Source organism: Equus quagga, chromosome 15 (assembly GCF_021613505.1).
Source record: "Equus quagga isolate Etosha38 chromosome 15, UCLA_HA_Equagga_1.0, whole genome shotgun sequence".
Taxonomy (NCBI): domain Eukaryota; kingdom Metazoa; phylum Chordata; class Mammalia; order Perissodactyla; family Equidae; genus Equus; species Equus quagga.
This window is the reverse complement of record NC_060281.1, coordinates 88,519,293-88,543,110: the sequence shown is the minus strand read 5'-3', so window position 1 is coordinate 88,543,110 and position 23,818 is coordinate 88,519,293. Positions and strand designations below refer to the sequence as shown.

General features: G+C 51.7%; 2 protein-coding genes across 2 annotated transcripts in view; both read left to right on the top strand.

Moving 5' to 3' along the window:
• The first annotated feature begins 679 nt into the window (after positions 1 to 679).
• The window catches only part of LOC124226570 (immunoglobulin lambda-1 light chain-like), a 35,785-nt gene continuing 12,646 nt past the window's right edge, over positions 680 to 23,818 (top strand). Inside the window, exons 1-2 of the mRNA XM_046639970.1 lie at positions 680 to 722; positions 6,173 to 6,447. Coding sequence (XP_046495926.1) covers positions 680 to 722; positions 6,173 to 6,447 — 318 coding nt within the window. The remainder of the gene's footprint in view (positions 723 to 6,172; positions 6,448 to 23,818) is intronic.
• Positions 8,724 to 22,665, top strand: LOC124226571 (immunoglobulin lambda-1 light chain-like). The gene is given in 4 exon segments (XM_046639971.1): positions 8,724 to 8,769; positions 9,161 to 9,451; positions 20,683 to 20,718; positions 22,216 to 22,665. Coding segments are annotated over 4 exon segments (693 nt in total). The 3' UTR covers positions 22,536 to 22,665.

The following is a 23,818-nucleotide window of genomic DNA, read 5'->3' as shown; positions in this document are numbered from 1 at the left end:
ATATGACAAGTTTTCCTTAAATAACAACTCTGAGTGACCTTCAGTCACATGAGTAAGCCAACATTGTCAGTCAGTGCTGGTGGCAGAACCGAACCTGCTCCTGAGCTCCTCCTCCAGTGCTCTCTGCTCTCAGCACCGTGGAGGTCACAGTCCAGGTCTCAGAGTCCTCACAGCTAGAAATAGATGGAGGGGGAATTGAGCAGAGTCTTGAGAACATAGGACCTCAGCTACACATATCTCACCCTGTGGTCCGCCTAGAGCACAAGGCTTGGGTCAGCACCACGGACAGGGCCTCCCTGCCTCATGGGAGGAGCAGATCCTTTCTCAGCTGACCCTGGGCACAGCAGACATGGAACAAAGGCTAGAACGGAGGCTGAACTAGTGATGATTATCACAGGATGAGTCATGTAGAAACCTCCATGGAGGCCCTGAGGTTGTGACAGAGTCTCCTGAACCCAGGAGGAGGAGTTTTGGGGGCTGAGGGTGTAGGCTAAAGGGGAGAGTCTCTCCCTTCTTTTTCTCTTGGGACCTGCCTCCTCTCAAAACATCAAACAGCCTCCTCAGGGAGTCAGTGGAGGCCCATAACTGGGAGGGCTCTGCCCTGGGGCAGTACAGGGCTTGGGGGAGCCCAGCCCAGTTGTGTGGTCTCATGAGAGGCAGAGCTCTGAACATCTACAACATGGCCTGGACCCTTCTTCTGCTCCCCTTCCTCATCTGCACAGGTGCTGACCCCCCAGGCCCTCCCCACAGGCTCAGCTCCCACAGGACTCCGAGCTGGGCCTGTCCCAAACCCTGAGCTCAGCCGAGGCACAGCCTCAGGGTGGGACTCCTGGGTTTGGGCATTTCAACCTCAAGTCCCCTCTCCTCTCCTCTCTTAAGGCTCTGTGGCTTCCTATGAGCTGAGGCAACTTCTGTCAATGTCAGTGGCCCTGGGACAGTTGGCCACAATCACCTGCTCTGGAAATAACGTAGGGGATAAATATGCATCTTGTCCCAGCAGAAGCCAAGCCAGTTCTCTGTGCTGGTGACCTTTAATAATAGCTACCAACTCCCAGAGGTGCCTGACCAGTTATCTGGCTCCAAGTCAGGGAACATGGCCACAAAGCATGAGGCTGACTACTACTGTTCTACAGACCATGGCAGTGGGAGCAGTTTGCAGTGACTCACAGTGACAAGGACATATGGGGAAATAGGACACTAACTTGCCCTCCCTGACCTAGCCCTCACTGTCACCCACCCTCTGAGCAGCTGTAGGTCAGACCTTAAACTCAGACATCTTCCCTGGTCCTGGCCTGGCCCCTCCAGGGTTCGGAGAGTCTGAGCAGCTACTCTGTCTTCTTAAGGCCTTTGTTTATTGTGATGAAAAATTGAGTGTGGTGCTGGGCTGGGCCGTGGAGACTGTGTAGGGTTGGAGCAGACAAGAAAGGTGTAGGAAGTTGTGATACATCACATGAGCCCCAGATGTAATAATGTGTCACAGAGGAAAGGATAGCTGTGTCAGATGGCCAGTCCTGCTGGAGTCCCACTTCTCCTTGGGTAGAACCAGCCCAGAGGAGGCCCCAGGGGCTGGCTCTCATCTAATTTTCTGCATGAGGCATCACCTACATATGAACAGGTTGCCCAAGCCCCTGCTGGTGCCAGGGCCCTTCCTACCCTGAGATTTCACAGAAAATGCAGAGAAAGTGTGGACACCACCTTGGATCCCACCTGGAGACTTTCTTGTGGCTGCGCTGTCCTCCCACTGCCCCCAAAGGCCCATCAACACCCACACTATTGAGGTTGACCCCGTGTCCCTGTTGGGTTTGGATTTGACCATGGCTCTAGATTGCTCTCTTTGGAGCTCACCAGGAAACCCTCCATGCCAAGGCTCAGACCTGCTCCTCCCCTACATTTTACATGGCTGCAGGCATCAGGGGCTCCCTGCTCTGCATGGCTGGGGTGCTGCCTGCAGGGCTGTCTTTTACCAGACCACAAACGCAGACTCACTGGGGTTTATATCCCATGGCACACCTTTTGTGGAAAACATCCCAGAAATGCAGCCATGGAAGGAGCACAAATAAATACCAATCACAGCCATTTCACAAGTATAGATGATGACAATTTTAAATGGCTTTGAAGTCTCAAAACAAACAAAGGAAAGGTTGTGTTTACAAAGTGACCTTGAGAGAGAGTCTCAGGGAGCAAGTTAACTAATGGCAGGAGGTCTTGCCCAGGACAGCAAGAATCAATGATTCGTGAGGACCTAGAGATGCCACCATGCAGTGGGGATGGCGTCTGTATGAGGAGCAGGAGAGAAATGAGAAGGTCCATGTATTGAAGACAGGAGGCATGTGGTGAGAAGGTTTTATGTAAAAAACTGCTTTTCTATCCAAACTGATGATTGAATGCATTTCACCAATATCATGGTGTAACATGTGTAGGTGTTGTAAATGATGGGACCATCAAGAAAACCTGTTCTGTTTCAATTTACTACCTGACTCTTCACAGTTACACATCCCACTTATAACAAAGGCTTGGTCTTCATCTGAAACAAGGTCCTGGGTGGAACTGGGCTGGGTTGGGAAGGCTATTGACCCATCAATCCTTGGCTGGATATGACTCATCTTCCTGTAAAGGAAGAAAATCCTGACATCCTCACAACGCATGGCTTTCCTCACAAACAGCCAGCATACAAACTCTTACAGGTACAATAAGGAAAGTTCTGGATAACCTACAAAAATAGTGAACTTTACACACAAAGACCATTCCCTGGAGAATGTTTAATAAACATGTGACCACCTGGACAAGGGGCACATAGATGTCCTACTACACAGGGAAAGACAGAGGCTTCGCAGGGGAAATGTTCACAGTGGAAATACAAGTGTCGAGAGTGGAATTTTTTGAAAAGAAATACCAGAAGTGGCCTCCAAGTGCATTCCTGTCCTGCATGAGAGCTGATGTCTAATCTGAGAGATGGGGCCCATATATAGGAAAAAAAAATCACTTACTGTCCAAAAAGTATTGACAATTATAGTTGGATTATTAAATGTACAATTAACGTGTCATGCCAATGGACCATGAGCAGTCAATAAACAATATTTTATGCACCAGATCCCTAGGAGCGAAGCAATAACTCCAGGATTCTTCCAGAATAAAGATCAAGAAAAGTCTGTTCTAGGTGCTTCTAATCTGGAGTATGTTGTGGGGTTTCTTGGGGTTTCTGATCAGCCCCAAAGGGAGCAGGGAGCTGGCAGCCCTCCCAAGAACCTGACGGGCCCCAGATCCAGGTGCAGCAGGGCCCCCACAGGCAGCTGGAAGAACTCACAAGAAGACTTTACATACATGAGAAACCCCAAAATTTGGTGACAACTCTCCCACACCCCCTCTCCTAGCCCTGATTCATTCTCAGAAGAGGTTATTATTTGGGGCATGAGACATCCCACTTCTCTCTTCATCCCCAAGTGACCTTGAGACTGTCACTGCCTCTCTCAGCCCCTTCCTTCCATGTCAAGGGCACTGCTCAAATTCTGTGCTCCCAGTCACATCAGCAAATCTGTAGAAATTTAGGGAAAGCAGTGACTGGTCACCCACTTGAGACAGTAGACAGGTGGTTTAGGACTAGAGGCACACCTGGCTTGGCTGCATTCTGGGTACTGGGGAGGGGAGAGGGATTAGGAGCCACTCTCCTGAATGTCTTGAGCCCCCAGGTCACCCGGGAGGACCAAGGGGTGGTCTGAACGCACGTGCGTCAAACTTGTCTCTGTTGCGTTGGCATCGTCACCTCCTGAGCAGCTGCAAAGAACCTGATTTATTACATGGAAATTCCCCTTTGCCACACCTGACTACACATCGCCCCTGCCCCCAAACTCTTAATTTATAAGAAATTACGCTGGATCTGAACCATGTTTTGAATCCCAGATGCCCTCAGGTTGGCCAAGGCTCTTTCAGATCCTGGAACACACCAGAATCTTCCCCACAAGCACTGACTCAGTTCTTCCCACACTCACTCTTGTTACTTGCGTCCTCATTCCTTCCTGGGAGCAGGTCCAGAGTTATCTCTTCAGGGGGTCCCTCAACCTCTGATTATAAAATGATCTGCCTACCCTTTTCTGTCTAGATCTGTACTAATTATGTGCATAGTACCTACCACTGTACAATTCTTTCCCTCTCATCATTTTTACTAACAGGTGTATTTGTGTTCATTATTTCACTAATTAGCCAAAGATGCTGTTTACAGCAAGAATACACACATGAAAACAGGCATGAACAGCTGGGACCTTATTTTAATCCTGCAAATGTGAGTCTGAAGTAACATGGTTGTTGTTTTCCAGATGCTCACCAATTCCGTGAAACCTGGGAACTTCTTCCCTTTCTGTTCCACCATCCCCATGATGATGACCTTGCTTTCATTCTAGTTGCCATGAGACCTCACGGTGGCTGCTGCAACTCCAGCTATCACACCCATATTCAGAAAAAAAAGGTGCTGCATGAATTCAGTCTGTATCTTTCCTTCACAAGAGCAAAAGTTCCCTGAGAACTCCAGCCGACTATCCCTTACAGCCCATGGCCCAGCATTGGGCCTCATGGTCAACCCTGGATGAGACGGACCTGAGCAGAGCAAGCATCTGATTTTAAATAAATATAAAAGTCAATGTCCAGGTAGAAGTTGATGGGGACTGTTGGCTTTGTCTGCAAACCCAGTGCGTCCACTATACTGCCTCACTCAGGAGATGGACGCTCCTGAGAGCAGAGGCTGTGTCCTGCTCATGCTGAATTCCCAGGACTGGAATGTGTGCCAGACCAAAGTTGATCTGAAGGAACCTGCATAGACCTGAGTGATGGCTTCTGAATCTACCCCTGACAGACAAGGCCACAGCACCTCCTGCAACCAGAGGGGAGAAGCCACCAGGAGGCAGCAGAGTCATACGGCACAGCCTCCTGGAGTTGGGGGCCCTGGGAATGAGGGGCTCTAACATACAGGGAGGTTAGTAACCTTGACCTGACATTCTTTTCCATCAATATCAGCTTGGCACTGATGAAGAATTCTGACTCTGAGACTCTCAGATCTGGATCTTATAAGAATTTGCCTATTTCTCTGGCACAGATCCAGGTACTTCATTTCTCTCCATTCCTGCTAAAACACCATCACTGTCAAACCTCCCTCAAGCACTGGATTTGTCCCTTGCACTGAGCACACACTGGGGATACTGAGGCACAGTCCCTATGACCTGCCCCAGGAGATCTCCTCAAAGACAGAACTTACAGCACCTCAATGGCTCCTACAAACTCCAGGTGCACTTGGCAAGGGAAGAACTATATTCAGGTTCTGATGCTCACAAACTGTGATCAGGGCAAGGACACTGCACTGCACTGACCCAAGCTTCATGTGGTCACCTCTATAGTTAACATTCTCTGATGGGTTCATAAAATAGAGACAGATTCACCTGTGAGACTTGTAGGCCAGCCCAAGAGTAAGTCCAGGACACAATCTGGGTGGACATGTTGGTCCCAGACTATGGGACGAGTAGATGAAGGAGAAAGCCCTGAGCTGTGGGTGGGGTCTGTAGGGGCCACCCCTCCCCTCTCTGTTTCCCTTGGGGCCCAGCCCTTCGATCAAAGCACAATCCTCCACAAGCAGCAGCCCCTGAGCCCTGGCTGATTTGCATACCCAGCAGCTCTCTCCAGCAAGGGGATTAGAGAGGCCTGGGAGGAAACCTGCTCAGCCTCAGGGAGCAGAATTGGGGTACCTCCACCACGTCCTGGACCCCTCTCCTCCTCAGCCTCCTCGCTAACTGCACAGGTACTGCACCCAGGCTCTCATCCACCCCCAGCCCCAGGGCTCTGGGACAAGCCTGGCCCTGACTCTGATCTCAGCAGGGCACTGCCTGTGGGGGCAGGATGCTCATGAACCTGCTGCAGGATGAGAGGCTGGCGGGGCTGAAATCCCTGCACTGTGCGCACAGGCTCTGTGTGGGCCCTGAGGGACTGCACCTGCCCAGAGGAAGGGGAGGCTACCGTCTGTTCAAAGGCTTCATCCACCAGCCAGGCTTATGGGCCACTGAGGCTGAGAGTGATGGGGGTCAGGAGACATCCTGCGTGTCCACAGAGTCCCTGGAACTTAGGCCAAGCCAGCACTGGATCTCCTGGGGTGAGACCCACAGGTTGAAACCCACTTCTTTTTTCTCTCTTGCAGGCTCTGTGGCCTCCTATGAGCTGAGACAGACATCCACAGTGTCAGTGGCCCTGGGAGAGACAGCCCGGATCACCCATGGGGGAAACAACATTGGAAGGAAAAATGCTTACTGGTACCAGCAGAAGCCAGACCAGGCCCCTGTGCTGCTCATCCATAGAGACAGCAGCCGACCCTCGCGGATCCCTGACAGATTCTCAAGCTCCAACTCTGGGAACATGGCCACCCTGACCATCAGCGGGGCCCAGGCCGAGGATGAGGCTGACTATCACTGTGCTGTAGCTGATGGCAGTGGGAGCAGCTTCCAGTGACTCACGGTGACACAGACAGAGGGTGAAGTAGGACGCAAACCTCCCTACCCTGGCTGGGCCCTCACTGTCATCTGCCTTCTGAGCTGCTGTAGGTCAAGTCTTAGGTTCAGGCGTCCTCTCTGATCCTGGCCCTGCCCCTCCATGGCTGGGAGACTCTGAGCAGGTCCTCTGTCCTCTTAGGGCCTCAGTTTATCCTGAGGAGAAATGACAGGATTGGGGGCTGTGGGCAGGTTTGTATTAGACACATAAGGTGTAGAAATTCATCGTAGTCTCCAGATGTAACCAAGTGTCATGTGTGAGAGGAGAGAGATGTCTCATGTGGGCAGCCCTGCTGGAATTCCTTTTCCTGGAGTAGAACCAGCCTTGTGGAGCCCCAGGGACTGTGCTCATCTGGTTTCTTGGATGAGGCGTTCCCCACATTCTCACTGGCTGTGTGAAGCCTCCAGAGAACTGGACACCAGGCCCCTGCTGGGCCCTGGCTTCTTCAAACCCTAAGATTTTCCATATACTATGGAGGAAGTGCAGACCCCACCTTGGGTTCCACCAGGGGACCTTCTCCTGGCACTGCTGCCCTCCCACTGGCCCCAAAGCCCCATCACCTGCAGCAGGCAGGTCTGACCCTATTGGGGTTGACCCCGCCTCCCTTTTGGGTTTGGATTTGATCATTGGACTCTGGGCTGCTGTCCTTGGAGCTCACCAGGTAACCCTCCAGGCTAAGCCCAGGACCTTCCCCTCAGCTCCATTTTCCTGGTTCAGGAACAAGGGGAGCATCTCTGCTGGTCGGGGCTGAGGGAGTCTGCCTGGAGGGATGTCTGATACCAGAGCATGAGTACCCTGTTCCCTGGGGTTTCTTTACTCTCAGCCTTTCTCTCTTTTCAGAAGTCCAACTAGTTTAATTATATAACATTTGTACATACAAAAAAGTTGAAAGAATTGTGTAATGAGCTCCCACATACCCTGTACCTGGATGCAGCTCTGCTTACATTTGCCATTTGGACTTCTATCTCTCTATTCATCTAACTTTCATTGATCTATTATCTATCTACTTCTCTATACCTCCCCCACTTCAAAGATATAGACTGATTCTTACTGCTCTTCAAAGCACAAGCTCTTTATAACACTGAGAAAATTAACAATGATCTTCTCTCCAGTCTTTAGTCTTATTTCCCCAGCTTCACAACAACTTCTCCTAGAACTGAAGAATTGTTAACATACAGGATCCTCAAGATTCAAACACCAACATTTCCTACTCTGTTCTCTCCAATCCATCTTTTCTCAGCCTGGATTCCTTGAAACCTAAGGTTATGGAAAATTTTGCAAAAGTTCCACAAGAGAGGACTGTGTTCATTGTGCCCGGTAGGACCATGTTGACACGTTGGGTCCATTTGTAACCAACTGGGGATCCTTCAGATTCTGCGGCTCTGAGTTGCAGGGCCAGGAAGACATCAGCTGATGACAGTGTCGTTGACTGACTTACGTCAGTGGATGCTCCAGAACTCCATGTGTACCTGACGGGGGGGAGGTTTATCCTTGGCTCTACCACTCAGGACCTGTGTCTAGGGTGGCCCCGTACCTATCTAAAGCCTCATAGTGCCACCTGTAGAGAGGGGATGAGCAGGTCACTGCACTGGGGACCTGGAGGTCAGAGGGGACTTAGTCTGCAAAGTTTCCAAAGGTAGAGCTGGGACTCGACCAAAATGTGAACGTCACCCCAAAATGCTTATGGACTGGATACTCTAGAATCCTGGGCCAAAATTAATCACCTCCTTTTTGAACAAGAATCAGACAGGGGAATGGCCTGGGTCCCAGGATAATCCAGCATCAGCACTGTGACTCTCCAGCCACCTCCATAACAGGCCTGAGGATCACCCCAGGGACAGTGACTTCAGATCCTTTAGAAAATCACACAGACTCCTACCTCTGAGCTTTGCCACAGCCTGGCCAGCCCAGGAGCAAAGCCAGGACACAGTCTGTGGTAGAGATGGCAGGCCCAGACTATGGGACCAGCAGGTGGAGGAGAACTCACTGGGCTGAGTGTGGGGTCTACAGGGGCCACCCCTCCCCTCTCTGTGTCCCTTGGGGCCCAGCCCTTCTCTAAAACCACAATCCTCCACAAGCAGCAGCCCCTGAGTCCTGGCTGATTTGCATACCCAGCAGTTCTCTCCAGCAGGGGGATAAGAGAGGCCTGGGAGGAAACCTGCCCAGCCTCAGGCCTCAGGGAGCAGAATCAGGGCATCTCCACCATGGCCAAGATCCCTCTCCTCCTTTGCCTCCTCACTTACAGCACAGGTGCTGCACCCAGGCCCACACCTACCCCCAGCCCCGGGGCTCTGGGCCAAGCCTGGCCCTGACTCTGAGCTCAGCAGGGCACTGCCTGTGGGGGCAGGATGCTGATGATCCTGCTGCAAGATGAGGGCCGGTGAGGGTGAAATCCCTGTGCTGTGCTCCCTGGCTCTGTGTGAGCCCTGAGGGGCTGCACCTGCCCAGAGGAAGGGGACGATTCCTCATTTGTTCCAAAGATCCACCCAGCAGCCAGGCCCACGGGCCACTGGGGCTGAGTGATGGGAAGAGGCCCTCGGGCCCTTAGAGTCCCTGGAGCTCAATCCAGGCCAGGGCAGGGTGGATCTCCTGGGAATGGGTCCTTCACCTTCTAGCCCACCTCTCCTTTTCTCTCTTGCAGGCTCCATGGCCTCCTACGAGCTGACGCAGCCAACCTCAGCATCAGTGGCTCTGGGACAGATGGCCAGGATCACCCGTGGGGGAAATAACATTGGAAATAAATACGCTTACTGGTCCCAGCATAAGCCAGGCCAGGCCCCTATGCTAGTCACCTATGACAGCAGCAAAAGGCCTTCAGGGATCCCTGACTGATTCTCAGCCTCCAACTCTAGGAACATGGTCACCCTGACCATCAGCAGGGCTGGAGCCGAGGACGAGGCTGACTATTACTGTGCCACCTACCATGCCACTGGGAGCAGTTCGCAGTAACTCGTGGTGACACAGACAGATGAGGCAGAGGGTTTGTGTGGTGGCCAGTTTGATGCACCACCAGACCCCTTCTGAAAGGAAAGGCTTATTGCCCCATCTGCTGGGAGAGCCACCAGCAGACAGCCCTGCCTTCAATGGTCAGCTCCCTTGATAAAGAGAGCCCCCTGGTGCCATGCCAAGCTCCTGCCCTGCGCAGTTAGAGTCCAAAGCCTGATGGATGTGAGATCCTGAAGGTCTGGCCCCTCAGCCCACCAGGGAGAGCCGGGAAGTGCCATCCCAGCAGCAGAGCTCCCGTGTAGTCACTCAGAATGAGCCTGGACTGCAGCTGATTCCTCCCTTGGCCATCCTGCTGCCATCCTGCCCCTGACCCATCCCTTGAACAGGGGTTGGTCCCAGCACTCTCCCTAATAAACCTCCCGCAAGCTGGCTCCCTCCCAGAGTCAGCTCTCCCTCCACCAGGAGAGTCACCTGCAGAGAGTTGTCACCCAGCCACCCGTCACCCACTTTCTCGGTTTCTGAGATATGCACCAGGAAGACTTAATCAGAACTTACTAGTAAAATCGGTTACTCCCTCACTAAGAGACCCCTTGTGTAGGATGATATATTTCAAAGACTGGGAGAAATTAAACTATCTGTAATTGTAGCGCATCTTCGCCAATACAATATCCCTTGGAAAAAAAGCCTTCATCTTATCATGTGCTTTAAGTATATTTCTCCTCAAGACTTGGGGCTGCCAATTTGAATTACTCAATCTATGGAAAAGCCCCACCGTGCAATCTAACTGACAAAGCCAGTCCTCACTGTCAAATGTACTATTCGATGTCTTCTGTTAGAAACTGTCTGACTCTGTCAGTACAACTAAACACATTAATGGATATTTTTAGAAATAATATTGAGAACATTAAAGGATGTGTTTGGTGAGATCATCAGAAATAGTCAACATTACAATGACGTAGATCTTATGTGATCATTTATCTATTTTATAATAACTTTTTTAAAACAAGGTAAGTCCCTAGACTATTTGTCATTTAATTTGCAACATACAAGGCAATAGCTACTATTGTATGCCATGTACACTTACAAATAAATGCGAGGGTGTGTTGGCTTCTAGGAATAATGAAATAAGAATGGAATATAAATCCCGCTAGTTTTGGTAGCCATCAAGATGGAGGGTTCCCTATGAATGTAGTGAGAGAGACTGGAGCACCTCTAAGGGCTTGCTGGTCTGGACCAGGATCAACTAGGCTCATGGCTGCTGGTGGAACTGTTAAAGGAGCGGTGGCTGCTACAAAGCCACCACCTGCCACGCAGGGTCTCCCTCGTGATGGGAGTGTACCCCTCCCAGGTGTCAACCCAAGGCTTCGGAAAGGACCTGGAAAATAAGATTTTGTGATGCAAATGTTAACCCACCTGGTCAGGCGAGGCAGGAACTGCAGGGCGCTGGCCACGCCCACTCCAGCGCCGCCCAGCTTCCTTCGTGCTGGATCTAACACGTTTCCCGGAGTTACAGGCACGGTCAGGACTAGAGTGAGGCAAGTAAGACATTCTCTTTGCATGCAAAATTTAAGGGAGTGCCCCAAAACTCAGTAATCAAGGTAAATAATACTTAATGCAATGTTTTTTGGAATCGAAATTCATGCAAAAGAGTTTATGGCGAATAAAATATCAAAGTCGGATCAAGTGGGATCCTTGCGTCACTCGCCTCCCCCCGGGCCGGGCCCCAGTTCCAGGGGTGAGGTGGGTGCCAAGGAAGATGCCAAACCAGAGGCTGCCCCTGCATTTCCCCTCCTGCTCCCACCCCTGAGGCCTCCCCCATCCCCCAGGCCCGCTTCTGATCTCCAGCCCTTTCTGCGCCGCAGCCTCTCTCTACTGCTGGTCTCTGCTGCCCCCTACTGGACTCTCTCCTTTGGGCTGAGCTCCAGGCCGCCGAATTGGGAGACAGAGAGGTTAAAACACTGATATTTTCCAAAGCCCCACCCTCCAGTTCCTGTCTGGCTCCACCCCATGTCCGAAAAGGCTGATCCTCCCAGGTCTCTGGCTGGTATTTTACACCAAGTTGCGGTATATCTTAGGAAAGACAGTCTCCCTCTCTGTGCCTCAGTTGCCTCATCAGTAAAAGATCCCCACCAGGTTGGTGGGTCCATGACATCTACAGAAGTAGCAGGCTTCTCTCCCCATTTGCTGGAGGAGAGCTGGGGGAGAGGGGGCTGCGCCTTCGGATCAGCAGAGAAGCTGAGGTCTTCAGGGTTCCTGGGGACCCTTCAGAGGGTCTCAAGAGCCACAGAGCCAGACCTGACTCTGAGGACTCAGAGATTCCAGAACTTTGTCATATCCCCAGATGGATACTGCATCACCCTCCGCCTCAGGTCCCCCAGGCCCCAACAATGAGACTCTTGAGATGAGATGAGAACGCTCAGCCGGCTTGAGTTTGGAATTGATGGGGAGCAGGGAGATGGGGAGACCTGGGCTTGGGAGGGAGGACTCCATGTGGCCACAGGAGGAGTCTCTGGGGCCTGTGGGATGGAGAGTGGACAGGGGACTGACCAGCAGGAGGCAGGGGCACCGTCTGACATGGAGTAGAAGTGACTGGACATGGACACAACCCTCGGCTCCAGGAGAGAAGGGCTGGGACAGGATGCTGAGGAGCCAGGGGCCCTGAGCAGAGGGTCCACCGAGTGGAAATGCTGGACACAAACATCTCTGGCCCTGCCTGAGTCCAGCCCTCAGCACATCTCAGTCAGGAAGGAGGTGAGGGCAGGCCTCGGCAGGCCAGAGCTGCAGCTGCACAGCTGGGAAAGCCCAGGCCATCCCTCAAGGGTCCCTGGGGTCCAGCCAGACCCGGATTTCCGACTGCGGCCACCACAGGAGGATGTGGTCTGTGGTGGCATCTGCCCAGAGGCTGTGGCAGGTGCAGGTACAGGTGCAGAGTCGGCGACAGGGGAGGTGAGGGCAGGCAGCTGGTGTCACAGAGTTTCGGGACAGCCCCCTTCTTCTCCCTGAGACCTGGGGCTGTCCCGGGGAAACCACAGCTTCTAGACCCTGGGCAGTATGTGAGCATCACACTCACACAGGAGTGCTGGGAGGGCGCAGCTTCAGCCTGGACCCCTGGGGTGGACCCTACTCCAGTCCCCAAGGTGCAAGGAGCCCAAGGTCAGAGGCAGAAGTGGGCCAAGCACTGAAACAGGGAGAAGCTGGACTGGGTCAGGGGCCTCCCGGGAGCTCCCTCGTACCCTGCATGACCTCTGTTAGGGTGCCCACACCCCATTCCTGTTCAGTACCTTGCCCATCTTCTAGCGCAGGGAGATGTGTGTTGTGTGATCCAGCCCTCAGCACTGGGCCTGGCCCTCACAAGTTGCCCAAGCAGATTTGCGGAGTGGAAAGATCTGGCCTGGAGTTCCTTGAAAGCTGCTCTGATGAGTTTGTGCAGACCATTAAGTGGTGATCACCATCATCAACTTCATTTCTTTCTTCCTCCTCATTATCTTCATTATCAAGAACGGTGAAAGGTCTGGGATTTTTATCCTACTTGCAAGCTGAAAAGTAAGCCTGCCACAGTTTCGTGGTTGCTGACAGAAGACACAAGACTTCTGGGGAAGAGACAAAGGCCAGTTTACTACTCACAGCAACAGCAGTAGCCGGAGTATCAGCACCTTCTTGGACCTGTACTCTGAGCCACAGAGGGTGATGCAAAGAGGGCCAGGAGACATGTGCACATCCAAGTTCGAGGGCCCCAAATCTTTTAAACTGTACAGTAAGTATGTTTGGCTTCAGCAGAAGATGCTATCTCTACCTTCCAAGATGTTCACTACACAAACATCCTTGAAAATATGGTCCAAAACAAAGGATATCAGTGCCTTTGCTCGGGGGACATGCAGAAACCCTGAGATCCGTAGACGAATGTCTCCCACAATCATTGTCTATATCAGTGAAATGAAGTTCCAGGCTATTTGTCTGTCACTGTATCCCATGAAAAGGGCTGGGCTGATTTTCACCAAATGTGGCAGGAAAATTAAGGATTATCTGACTCAAATCACGGGCCAGACAACTCTTAAAGGGCCTCCCGGAAAGTCACTTTGGGAGACCCGTTTTAGAGTGAGTAAAACAGAAAACTGGGAGCCCCAGAGGGCTGCAGAGCTGGACTTGAGCGGATGTGTTAAAGATCCTGTGGCCGAAAGGGCAACTAGAAAGCAAAAGTGTGGGTCGTGGGTGTGACAGGCAAGAACTTGCAACCTGCTGCTTTGAGTTCTCCCATACACCCAGCAGTGTGACACCCCAGGGACCCATTATCAACAAGCCTGCCCTGGAGCCATGCAAAAGCCAGGCTCCTTGGCTCCATGGCATCAAGGAAGTACGCACTCTGCTTGAACATCAATTTTCTTATCTTCAAAGGGGAGACAATCTTAGCTCAGCCCGCATCCAGCCCCTTGTCAGTGCTAGATAAACAGCATCGCTCTCATCATCGTGTTATATATTATATTCCTGGGCTTCAAAAGGGACCCCATCCCCAAAGCACCTGTGCAGCCTACCCCTCCTGCGCCCCTGCCCAGCAGAACCCAAATCTTGGCTCCTTGGAAGCAAAGCACAAGCCTTCCACATGGACGGAGGCTAGAAATGCAAAAGATGATCTCCCTCCTAGATTCTAACTCACCCCACACCCCGCACCCCACTCCAGAACACCTTTGAGCCCTGCATTCATCTTCTCTGGGCCTTAGTTCTCTCACCTGGAAAACAAGGACACTTGCCCCAAGGTCACGCCAGGAGTTGCTCTGAACCTCGAAGTAGGAGGAGGGTGGAAAAGGAACCGGAATGCCCTTGACACCTGCCATGTGCCCATGCTTAGCAGGCACACGGTCTCGTTCATCCTCATGAGCTCCCTGCTGCAGAGGAGCTCTCCCCGTTCACAGATAGGGAAACTGAGGCCCAGAAGTGACCGAGGTCTGGATGGTTTTCAACATTCACAAGCTTGACATCACTCCTTGAGTGAGGGATATAGACTCACTCCCTGCAGGGCCCTTGCCTGGCTGAGAAGCTGAGTGAGAAGATGACCAGAGGAGAACTGGCCAGGCTTGGCCAAACAAGCCAAGGAAGGGCCAGGATCCACTGGCCAGAGTGGAGTGTACAGGGGGCCAGCCTGGGGGACTGGTCAGAAGAGAAGCCCCAGCTTCAGCCCCACCCTGAGGAACTCAGGCCTCAGCCACTGCTGACCCACTGATTGCTTGACTGCCCTCCACAGCCCCTCCAGGCCCCAGGATGCTTCACAGACCCAGGGTGCCCTGAGGATAGGAGGGCAGGAGCGGCTGTGCCCCACCCAGGGCCCCAAGGGCGGGGCCAGGGGGGCCGGCTTCAGTGGGAGGGGACTGAACTTGGGATCCCAACCACAGGACAGCAGTTGGCAGATGCCCCTGAAAGAGCTCCCCAGAGGTAACAGCCATGGGCCCTGGAGGGGGCCGGGCACTGGGGCAGGGACCAGAGATGGCCCAGGCAGAAGACAGGGCCACACAGGCCAGGGCACACTGGCATGGCCACTGCCAGTAAGAGGGATGCCGGGGTGGGGGCATCTGCTGACACCCTGTCCAGGGAGCCCATGCAGCAAGTCGGCCAGAGATGCCTTTGACCCTGAGGGCAGATGAGGCCTGAGACATGCCAAGTGGTCCATGAGGCCCCAGGGAGGCAGAGCCCTGGCCCTAGGCAATGCAGGCCCCTCATGCAGCTAGGCCCAGCCATGGGCGCCCACGGCCTCCTGCCCCGAAGGCAGCACCACGGGGCAGGACCCCCAACAGGAAGCAGCCCATCCAGCCTGTGGAGACTGTGAGACAGGTAAGGGCCGGAGGAGTCACTGGAGGGATGGGGGTGCACAGGTTCCCTTTGATGGGAGCCAGGAGTGCACAACTGAAAGGGAGCTCCGCAGTGAGGGGAGAGGGGCCAAAAGGGAGAATCAGCCCAGAGGAAGAGCCTGGGCAGGCACGGGCTTGATTTAACATGGGGACATTTTATCTGGCGTGGACTTGTTTGCATTGATTTTCAGTTTTTAATATTGTATTAAAATATTATTTATCTTGGTGACTGAGTTTTCAGCACCCCTTAAATTCTGTACCCAAAGCCAGAGCCTCCCTTGTCTCAGCCTGGCCCTCCAGGCAGGGCAGAAACAGGGAGGAGGGGGCACGACATGCCCACCAGGCACTAATTTTCGAGACAGAATCTCCCTCTCAGTGGCCCCACAAGGCAGGGCCCACAGTCATCCCCATCTTACCAATGAGGATAGAAGAGCCCAGAGAGGTGAGGCGACCTGCCCAAGGTTACACAGTATGTGGGCACTGTCCCAGGACTGTAAGAAGTCCCAGGACTGAATACTGTGACCACATCATCATGGCCTGTTTAACAAAATGGACCCAGAGAAGGAGTGGTCTGCAAGGCCTCCAGAGAAGGGAGCAAGGGCTTGACTTGGTCTCCTCCCAAGGACCTGGACGCCTCAGCTCTTCCTAAATGTTTACTGGGGCCAAGCCTGGCGACGCAGAGAGGGTGGGCCTGAACCATGGAGGTCATGTCCAGGCGTGGGGACAGACCCCTGGGCCATCTTAGGAGCAGAAAGCTGGGCGGGGGGCTGCCCAGTCTGGTCTTACAGATGGAGGGGAGCGGGACGGAGGCGCTCCAGACAAGGGAGCAGCCCAGGCCAACCCAGGAGTGAGGTGCGCAGGCGCGGCAGGGGGGTTCTGGCACTGGGGAGAGCAGGCGGGTGCGGACCGCAGCTGCGGATCTTGGAGCTTAGTCTTTTATCCTGGGGCCCAGAAGGAATCCTTGAGGGATTAAAGTAGGGGATTGTCAGAGTCGTATTCGTGTTTTGGAAAAATGGCTTCAGATAGGAGACTGGTGTGAGGCCAGATTAGAGGATGGAGAAGGGGCAGCCGCCAACGCCCGCGCCTCGGGGACAGGGAGGGAGGGCTGCTCACACAGCCACCAGGTACCAAGATCGCCTGTGAAACTGGCGAGTGAATTCAAAGCGACGGGACCAGGGGGTTGATGGCAGGAACGGGCACTCTCGTGAGCTGTCTGTAGAAGTCTAAAGTGTACAACCATTTCAGGAATACGCAGCAAGTCATGCAAGAAAGTGTATCTATTTAAATTGTGTGATTCCGCTTCTAGGAATTCTTCCTGAGGAGGAAAAGTAATAAAGATGTAACCAAAAGTTTACAAATAAGAATGACTAGGTCAACAATATTAACGATGGGAGAAAACTGGAAATAACCTAAATATCCAGCAGAAAAGGTGTGACTAAATACTGTATGGAGCATCCATCATAAAGAATCTTACACAAACATCCAAAATTATGTTTCTGAGATTGAGTTTTTAACGTGTGTGTGCATTTGCAAAAGCCTGTCCGAAAATGGAGAAAAATGTCAATGATGTGTCTTTGGCTGGGGTGGTTTCACCTAATTTTAATTTTTGCTTTATACTTTTCTGTAGTTATGAAAATGTTCACAAGAAGATATATTTTATTTTTATCTTCTAAAATGATTTTTAATATAAGAATATCATGTACTTGTAAAAGAAAAAGATTAGAGATGGAAGTATATAAAGTAAAAATCGAGTGTTTCCGCTTATCGATCCATCACGTCTTACCCTAAAACCCATTCTCTAGAGTTGACCACTGTCGGATTGGTCTATGCATTTCCAGCCCTTTGCCTGTGTGTGGATGTCCCTGAAAACACACACATCTAGCTTGTGTTGGGATTGTATTTTTCAAAAATGGAATTATACTCTGTATATTATCCTGCAGCTAGCTTTTAAACAATCTGTTATTGACATTTTCTATTATCAGTCCGTATGTCTTGTAATGGCTTTGTAAGATTTCAAAGTTTGGATGAACCAGAATATATTTAAGCATTCCCCTATTAATGGACCTTTAGGTTGTTGCCATGTAAAAATATAAATTACAAGTGATACTGCAATGGAAATCCCCACATGTGTGTACATGTGTTGTATTTGCATGTAAAAGTGCACTTATGTATTTCCATAGGATACACGCCTCAAAGTGGAATTGCTGGATCACAGAACGTGCTTTTGGAGTTTCCATAGGTGGTATCCAAGTGCTCTCCCAAACGACTATTCCAATTTGATATTCACTACAGTGAATGACAGTGCCCGTTCCTCTACATCTTTGCCAATAATGTGATATCGTTGATTTGGTTTTTCTTTTGCCCATCTGATGAGCAAAAATGAGAGTATGTTTGTTGTTTAATTGTTTATTTGATCATTGATGAAACTTATTTTCTTTTCATATTTTTATGGACTGATTTTATTTCTTCTGTCAATTTACTGGTCATCATCTTGCCTGTTTTTCCATTCAGTTGAATATTTTGCTCTAGTCTGTTTGATGCTTTTGTTTATGGGGTCTTTCACCATAGGCCGTTTTTAATTTTTATGTGTCAGTTCAGTTTGGTTTAACTTTTTCTTTATGGTTTCTGCCATCTGTGCCATGCATAGGAGAGGCAACTTTATTTCAATATTATAAGATCCTTTTTCTATTCTGTTTTGGTACTGTAATTATTTTGGTGTTTGTTTTTACTTCACCCAGAGTTTATTTTTGCGGAGGTAAGAATGTAACCTTATTTATTTTCCAAATGGAAAGCCAGTTGTCACATATTTGTTGACTATAAATGCAATTTTTATCAAATACTAAATTATTGATTTATCACTATCTGTCTGTGATTCTATTTGTCTGTGATCTATTCCCACATCCGTTATACCCTGTTTTAATTATTTTAGCTTTACGGTATGTTTGCTATCTGGTAGGAGAAGCACCCGTCGTTATTATTCTTTTTCAAAATATTCGAGACTATCCTCCATCATTATTCTTACTGTTGAACTTTAGAATCAGTTCACCAATTTTCAAAATTCATTTTTTTGGTGTTGTGTTTGTGATTTCATAGACTATATCGATTAATTTGAGAAGAATTGACATCTTTACAGTGCTCATCATTTTTATCTGGGAACATGATCTTCTCCTCAGTCACTCACTTTTTTATCATGTCCGTTAGTCAAGTTGCTTTCTATTTTATTCAGGCAAATCTTGCATATTTTGTGTTAAGTTTATTCCCAAGGTTTTTAACATAACTTTTAGTGAAGTTGTAAATTTTCCCCCAATTTCATGTCCTAAATGGTCACTGCTTGTGTAGAAGGGTAGCCAATTGAATTTTGTGTGTCTGTCTTGTATTCAGTCACTTTATTTAACTCTTCTATTAGTTCTGATTAGCTGATTGTCTTGGGTTTTTTTAAGTAGATTGTCCCATAGTCTGCCGAGAACAGTTCTCTCTCTTTTTTTCCTGGTACCTATACCTTTTTCCTTCATCTCGTTTTATTGGCTAGAATCCATAGGCTTTGTTGACTGATAAAAGTGAGAGTGGACAACCTGGCCTTTCAGAGGGTTTTGCCTTTCAAAGGGAAAGTGCTATAAGTTTTGGGAGATACTCTTTTTGGAATTGAGGAAGTTTCCTTAGATAATTAACTTAAGAAAAGACTGAATGTTTGCTTTCTTTAAATCAGAAACAAGCGTTGAATTTATATTAGTATTATATTAAATTTTGTTTCAAAAATCTTATGTGCACATTTTCAATACAACCCTGACCAGTCCTGCTGCTGAGGTGAGAAATGCTGGCCCCAGTGCAATGGGTTATCTTCCAATTTCGATAAACCCTACGTGGGGGTAAAATCAGATTTGGCAAAGCCCGGGGATTCTTGCCATCATAAACTCTTAGAGTGCGACTTGGGTGTTTCTTTTTTCTTTTTCTAAGTATTTTAATGATATTTTTGTGTTATGCTAGGATGTCTAGGACACAGAGGGCTATTCCATGAGAGGAAAGCATTCTGGGATGACTCCAGGCCTCTGGCTTGGAGAGAGTCCTGCTGCAGTGGGGACAATGCAGGAGAGCAAGTTTGCAAGGAGATGTGAGGTGTTTCAATGGGCCGTGTTGAGTCTGAGGTGCCTATAAAGCAGTTAAGCAGAGCTGTGTTTAGGAGGCAGAATGTATGTGGATCTAGAGCCAAAAAGAGAGGTCATGGCTGGAAATAGGGATGGGAGGCCCTGGGCAGTCATCGGAGTGCACGGTGTGGGTCAAAGGCAGAAATAGTGGCAGAGTACAGGAAGAGCAGGATTGGGGAGGCAGTCTGGGGTTCAACAGCCATGCAGGGGAGGGGGCAGTGGGCGACCTCAGGCGTCCAGGGGAGGACAGTCACCAGAAAGACGGGCCTCTTGCAGAGATGTCAGGAGGGACGTCAACCTTGACAAGGATGAGGACTTTGTTGGCCTTGATCTGAGAGGTTTCAGAGAAAGTTGGAGGCGAGAGCTAGAGGGGCCCACTCCACGTCCCAGCATGTGAAACAGTGTCTGGCACAGATACGTGCTTGGGAGCCATTGTTCGATGCATGGACGAGTGATGGATGGATGGATAGATGATGAATAGATGGATGGATGGATGGATAGGTAGATAACAGATGGACGGATGGATCGACAGATGATGGATGATGGATAGATGGTTGACTGGATAGATGATGGCTGGCTGGATGGATTGATGGATAGACAGAAAGATGGCGATCTGAGAGATCAGAGAAGGCTTCATGAAAGAGGTAGAATTAAATTGTGTCTCCATGTCTGGAGACAGAGGAAGAGGGGTCTCCATGTGGAAGCACTGTGAGTCAGGAATAACTCGGTATCCATGGGCCCAAGGAGGAAGCCCGCCTGGCTGGACCGTGGGAAATTGTGGGGGAGGAACACTCAGAGGCCCTAAAATGAGGCCAGCAGAGGTCAGGCAGATCTGAAACAGCTCAGGACTCACTCTGCCACACCACCTGAGGGGACAAAGCACTCAAGGATTTGCTGAGCACCTGTTGTCTGCAGCATCACCATAAGCACTAAGGATTCCATAGTGACCAGGATGGCCTTGGAAAAGGAGGACACACACTGGGTGACTCCAAGTCGTGGCTGGCACTTGCCTCAGACAGGGGGCTGAGCATGGAGTTGTCTCAGGGCCATGAGCCCACCCAGGGGTGTCCCAGCCTCTAGGGGGTCGGCTGCCCACCTGCTGGCCCCAGGATGAAGCCCCGCCCACTGCAGCCCTGTGCCCGTCACGCCCAGCAGGTTCCGGCTTCAGCCCAGCCCCAGAGGAGCAGGCCCCAGGTGCTGGCCCGGCGGGTTTTGGTCTGAGACTCAGTCACCGTGGTATATCTTCGGCGGCAGGACCCACCTCAGCGTCCTGGGTAAGTGGCTTCACCACCTTTCCCAACCTGTCCCAACCCTCTGTTGTCTTGGGAAAGTCATTTTTCTTTGTCTGGGGGCCGCTTCTCCTCTGCTCTCCCAGCCTTTGGGATTGACCCCCAACTTTCTCCGTGGGGCTTGAGGGAGGCGGGTTAGTCTTGGGGTAACCGACAAGAAGGACTCCAACGGCGCGATCAGCCACCTCCGGAGTCTGACAGTCAGATGCAGTGGATCCCCGGGGCCTGGGCTGGGGGTTTGGCCCAGGAATGGGGGCCTCTTCCCTCTTCTAGGGCAGCCACCAGAGGCTGATTCTGATAAGGGGCACTGGGGCAGCCTTGGAGACAGTCCCTGAATCCCAGGGTCTGGGCTGAGGGCTCGATGCCCATCCAGGGTGGGAAGGCCACTCAGGATGCTGGGAACAAGTCTGGGACTCTAGTCTCCAGGGTCACAGAGGGGCAGCCCAAGGGGAGGGCAGAGACAGAGGTCCAGGTCCCTCCAGGCTGAAACTCTCAGGGCCTCTGCTGGGCCATGAGGACACAGGGACACAGAGCCATGGGTGAGACAGGCGAGGGGACTGGAAGCCTGGTGCTCCCAGGATGGTGGTGAAAATGGAGTGAGCCCCATGGGGCAGGGGCTCATCCGACCCTGGGTCCCCATAACCCAGGCCTCAGGGTCTCACCTGTCCAAGGGTCAGACTCGCACCTCCCTCAGAAGGAACGTTGGACTCAGGAGATGACAAATAGGGGAGTAAATGGGGGGCTCAGAGCTATGTGGCTGCCTCGTAAAATCAGGAGACCTCAGAGGTGCTGGGTGGCTGTGGGGGCTACTGTGCCTGTCCTTTGGAGGAAGCGGCCCCAAGGACTCAGCCAGTTGAAGGGGCCTGCAGTCATGGCCCTAGGGACAGGGACAGCAGTAGAGCCGTGGAGGAGCCCTGGGGCTTTGGCTGGGAGGACCCAGCCCTTGCTGGGAGAGCTGAGGCCCGGCTGAGGCAGAGCCGAGCACCCGAGGGGAGAGGAGGCTCCAGGCCCCACTGTGCGCCAGGCTCAGGCTGGGACCTGCTCACAGGCTGTCAGGATTGTCCTGGCAGGCTGGGTGGAGAGCCCAGTTCACAGAGGAGCCGCCCGGGCTCCAGAAGAATGAGAGAGGTGGGCCTGGTGCTGGGCTGAGAGCTCAGGAGGTTGGGGCCAGGTTCCAGACTCAGACTCCAGACCAGGAGGAGGGAGGACAGCCTGCCCTGCTTACACGTGGGGAGACCTAGGCTGCAGATGGAGCGTGTGACCAGGTCCCCTGGGAGAGGGGACTTGGAAGGGCTTCTGGGAGGGCAGGGGGCTGTGTGCTGTCAGGGACTGAGTGGAAAGGGAAGGAAGGAAAGAAAGGAGGGTCCCCTGGGTGAACAGGCACAGCCACCATGGGAAAAGTCATGACTCTGTAGAGCGGGGGTACCGCCCATCACCCCGACTCTTCTGCTGCATCTCACAGCCCCTCCTCTGTCCACACAGGTGGTCCCACGTCTGCACCCTCGGTCTCTCTCTTCCCGCCCTCCTCTGAGGAGCTCAGCGCCAACAAGGCCACAGTGGTGTGTCTCATCAGTGACTTCTCCCCCAGCGACTTGACGGTGAGCTGGAAGGGAAATGGCGCCGCCATCAGCCAGGGCGTCCAGACCACCAAGCCCTCGAAACAGAGCAATGGCAAGTACGCGGCTAGCAGCTACCTGACGCTGACCCCCGCCCCGTGGAAATCGTACAGCAGCGTCAGCTGCCAGGTCACGCACCAAGGGAAAGCCGTGGAGAAGAAACTGTCCCCCTCAGAGTGTTCTTAGGTCCCTGAGCCCCGCCACTCATGGGACCCCCCCAGGACAATCAGGAAGGGCCTTCCCCACCCAGACACCCCTTCCCAGCTCTCCACTGTACCCCTGAGACCCCACCCAGCATCAACTCAGCCCAGGCAGGTCTCACACCCTCCTCAATAAAGACCTAATCATTTATCATCTGACGTCTCTGATGTGCATTCTATGTCTGGCTGTGTATAAGATTCTGAGTATAAGATTCTGAGTATAAGAATCAACCATAAAAAGCAGGGACAGTTAAGAAGTAAGATCTTGTTTCCCATCATTCCCCACTCAACACCCCAGAGACCAGGTGAGCTCTGTGTGGCAGTGGGAGTCATGCCCCAGAGCAGGAAGTTGTCCTTGGTGCTAGCCTCTGGGATGCAGTCATTGCCCCTCTGGGAAGGGAGCAGGGCCAAGTGAGAGGGGAAGCGGACAGCCCTGAGGGGGACCAGGGAGAAATGAGGAGGGTCTCAAGAGGGCAGCAGTGGGCTAGAGGCAGCAATATAGGGGAAGGAGACCCCTCAGTGAGACCCTGCTCTTTAGGAACAGAGGTTAAATTTCCCTGTTCCATCAAGGGACCCAGTGGGAGAGCAATTACCAGATGAGGGGTTTCTGGGTGGCTTATCATCAAGGAGCCGTGGAAAGGTTTGAACAATGCATCACATGAGTACATTTCTCAAAGTTTCACAATGCACGTTGGCTATGTGAAGACACTGACAAGTCCTGCAGCAGAGACACAGTGTAATATCACATAGGTTGACAATTCCCCAACCTTTTGGATTCTCCTACCAACTTAGGGGGCCCTGGAACACTCTTCAAGTCAGTAGTGCTCACAGTAGTGGTCACTGGTGCTTGGAAATGGGTTGAGGCCGAGGCACAAGGAAGCTCAGTTCGTGTTCTGAAGGGTCTGAGTCACAGTCAGGGCAAGGGGACCCAGGAGGGGGCTGGGACCTCAACCGTGGGGAGTCTCAACCTCTGAAGTGGGGTCAGAGTTAGGTTAGGGTGTCTTAGGGATGGAGCAGGTGATGTCAGCTGGCTGGAGGAGGACCGAGGAGACCTGGCTCAGTGAGAAAGGGCACTGTATGGGCACAGGAAAGGCATCCAGTCATATCTGAGAGAGAGTACCAGCTGGAATTCAGCATTAGAGTGAGGGCAAGTCAGACTAGTTCAGGGCAGGGTGAGTGTGGCCTGGGGGCTACAGCAGGTCTGACTTCCACAGCGACTCAGCGCCCCCAGATCCTCTGGGGCCACAGGGAGCTCTGGGCCACAATGTG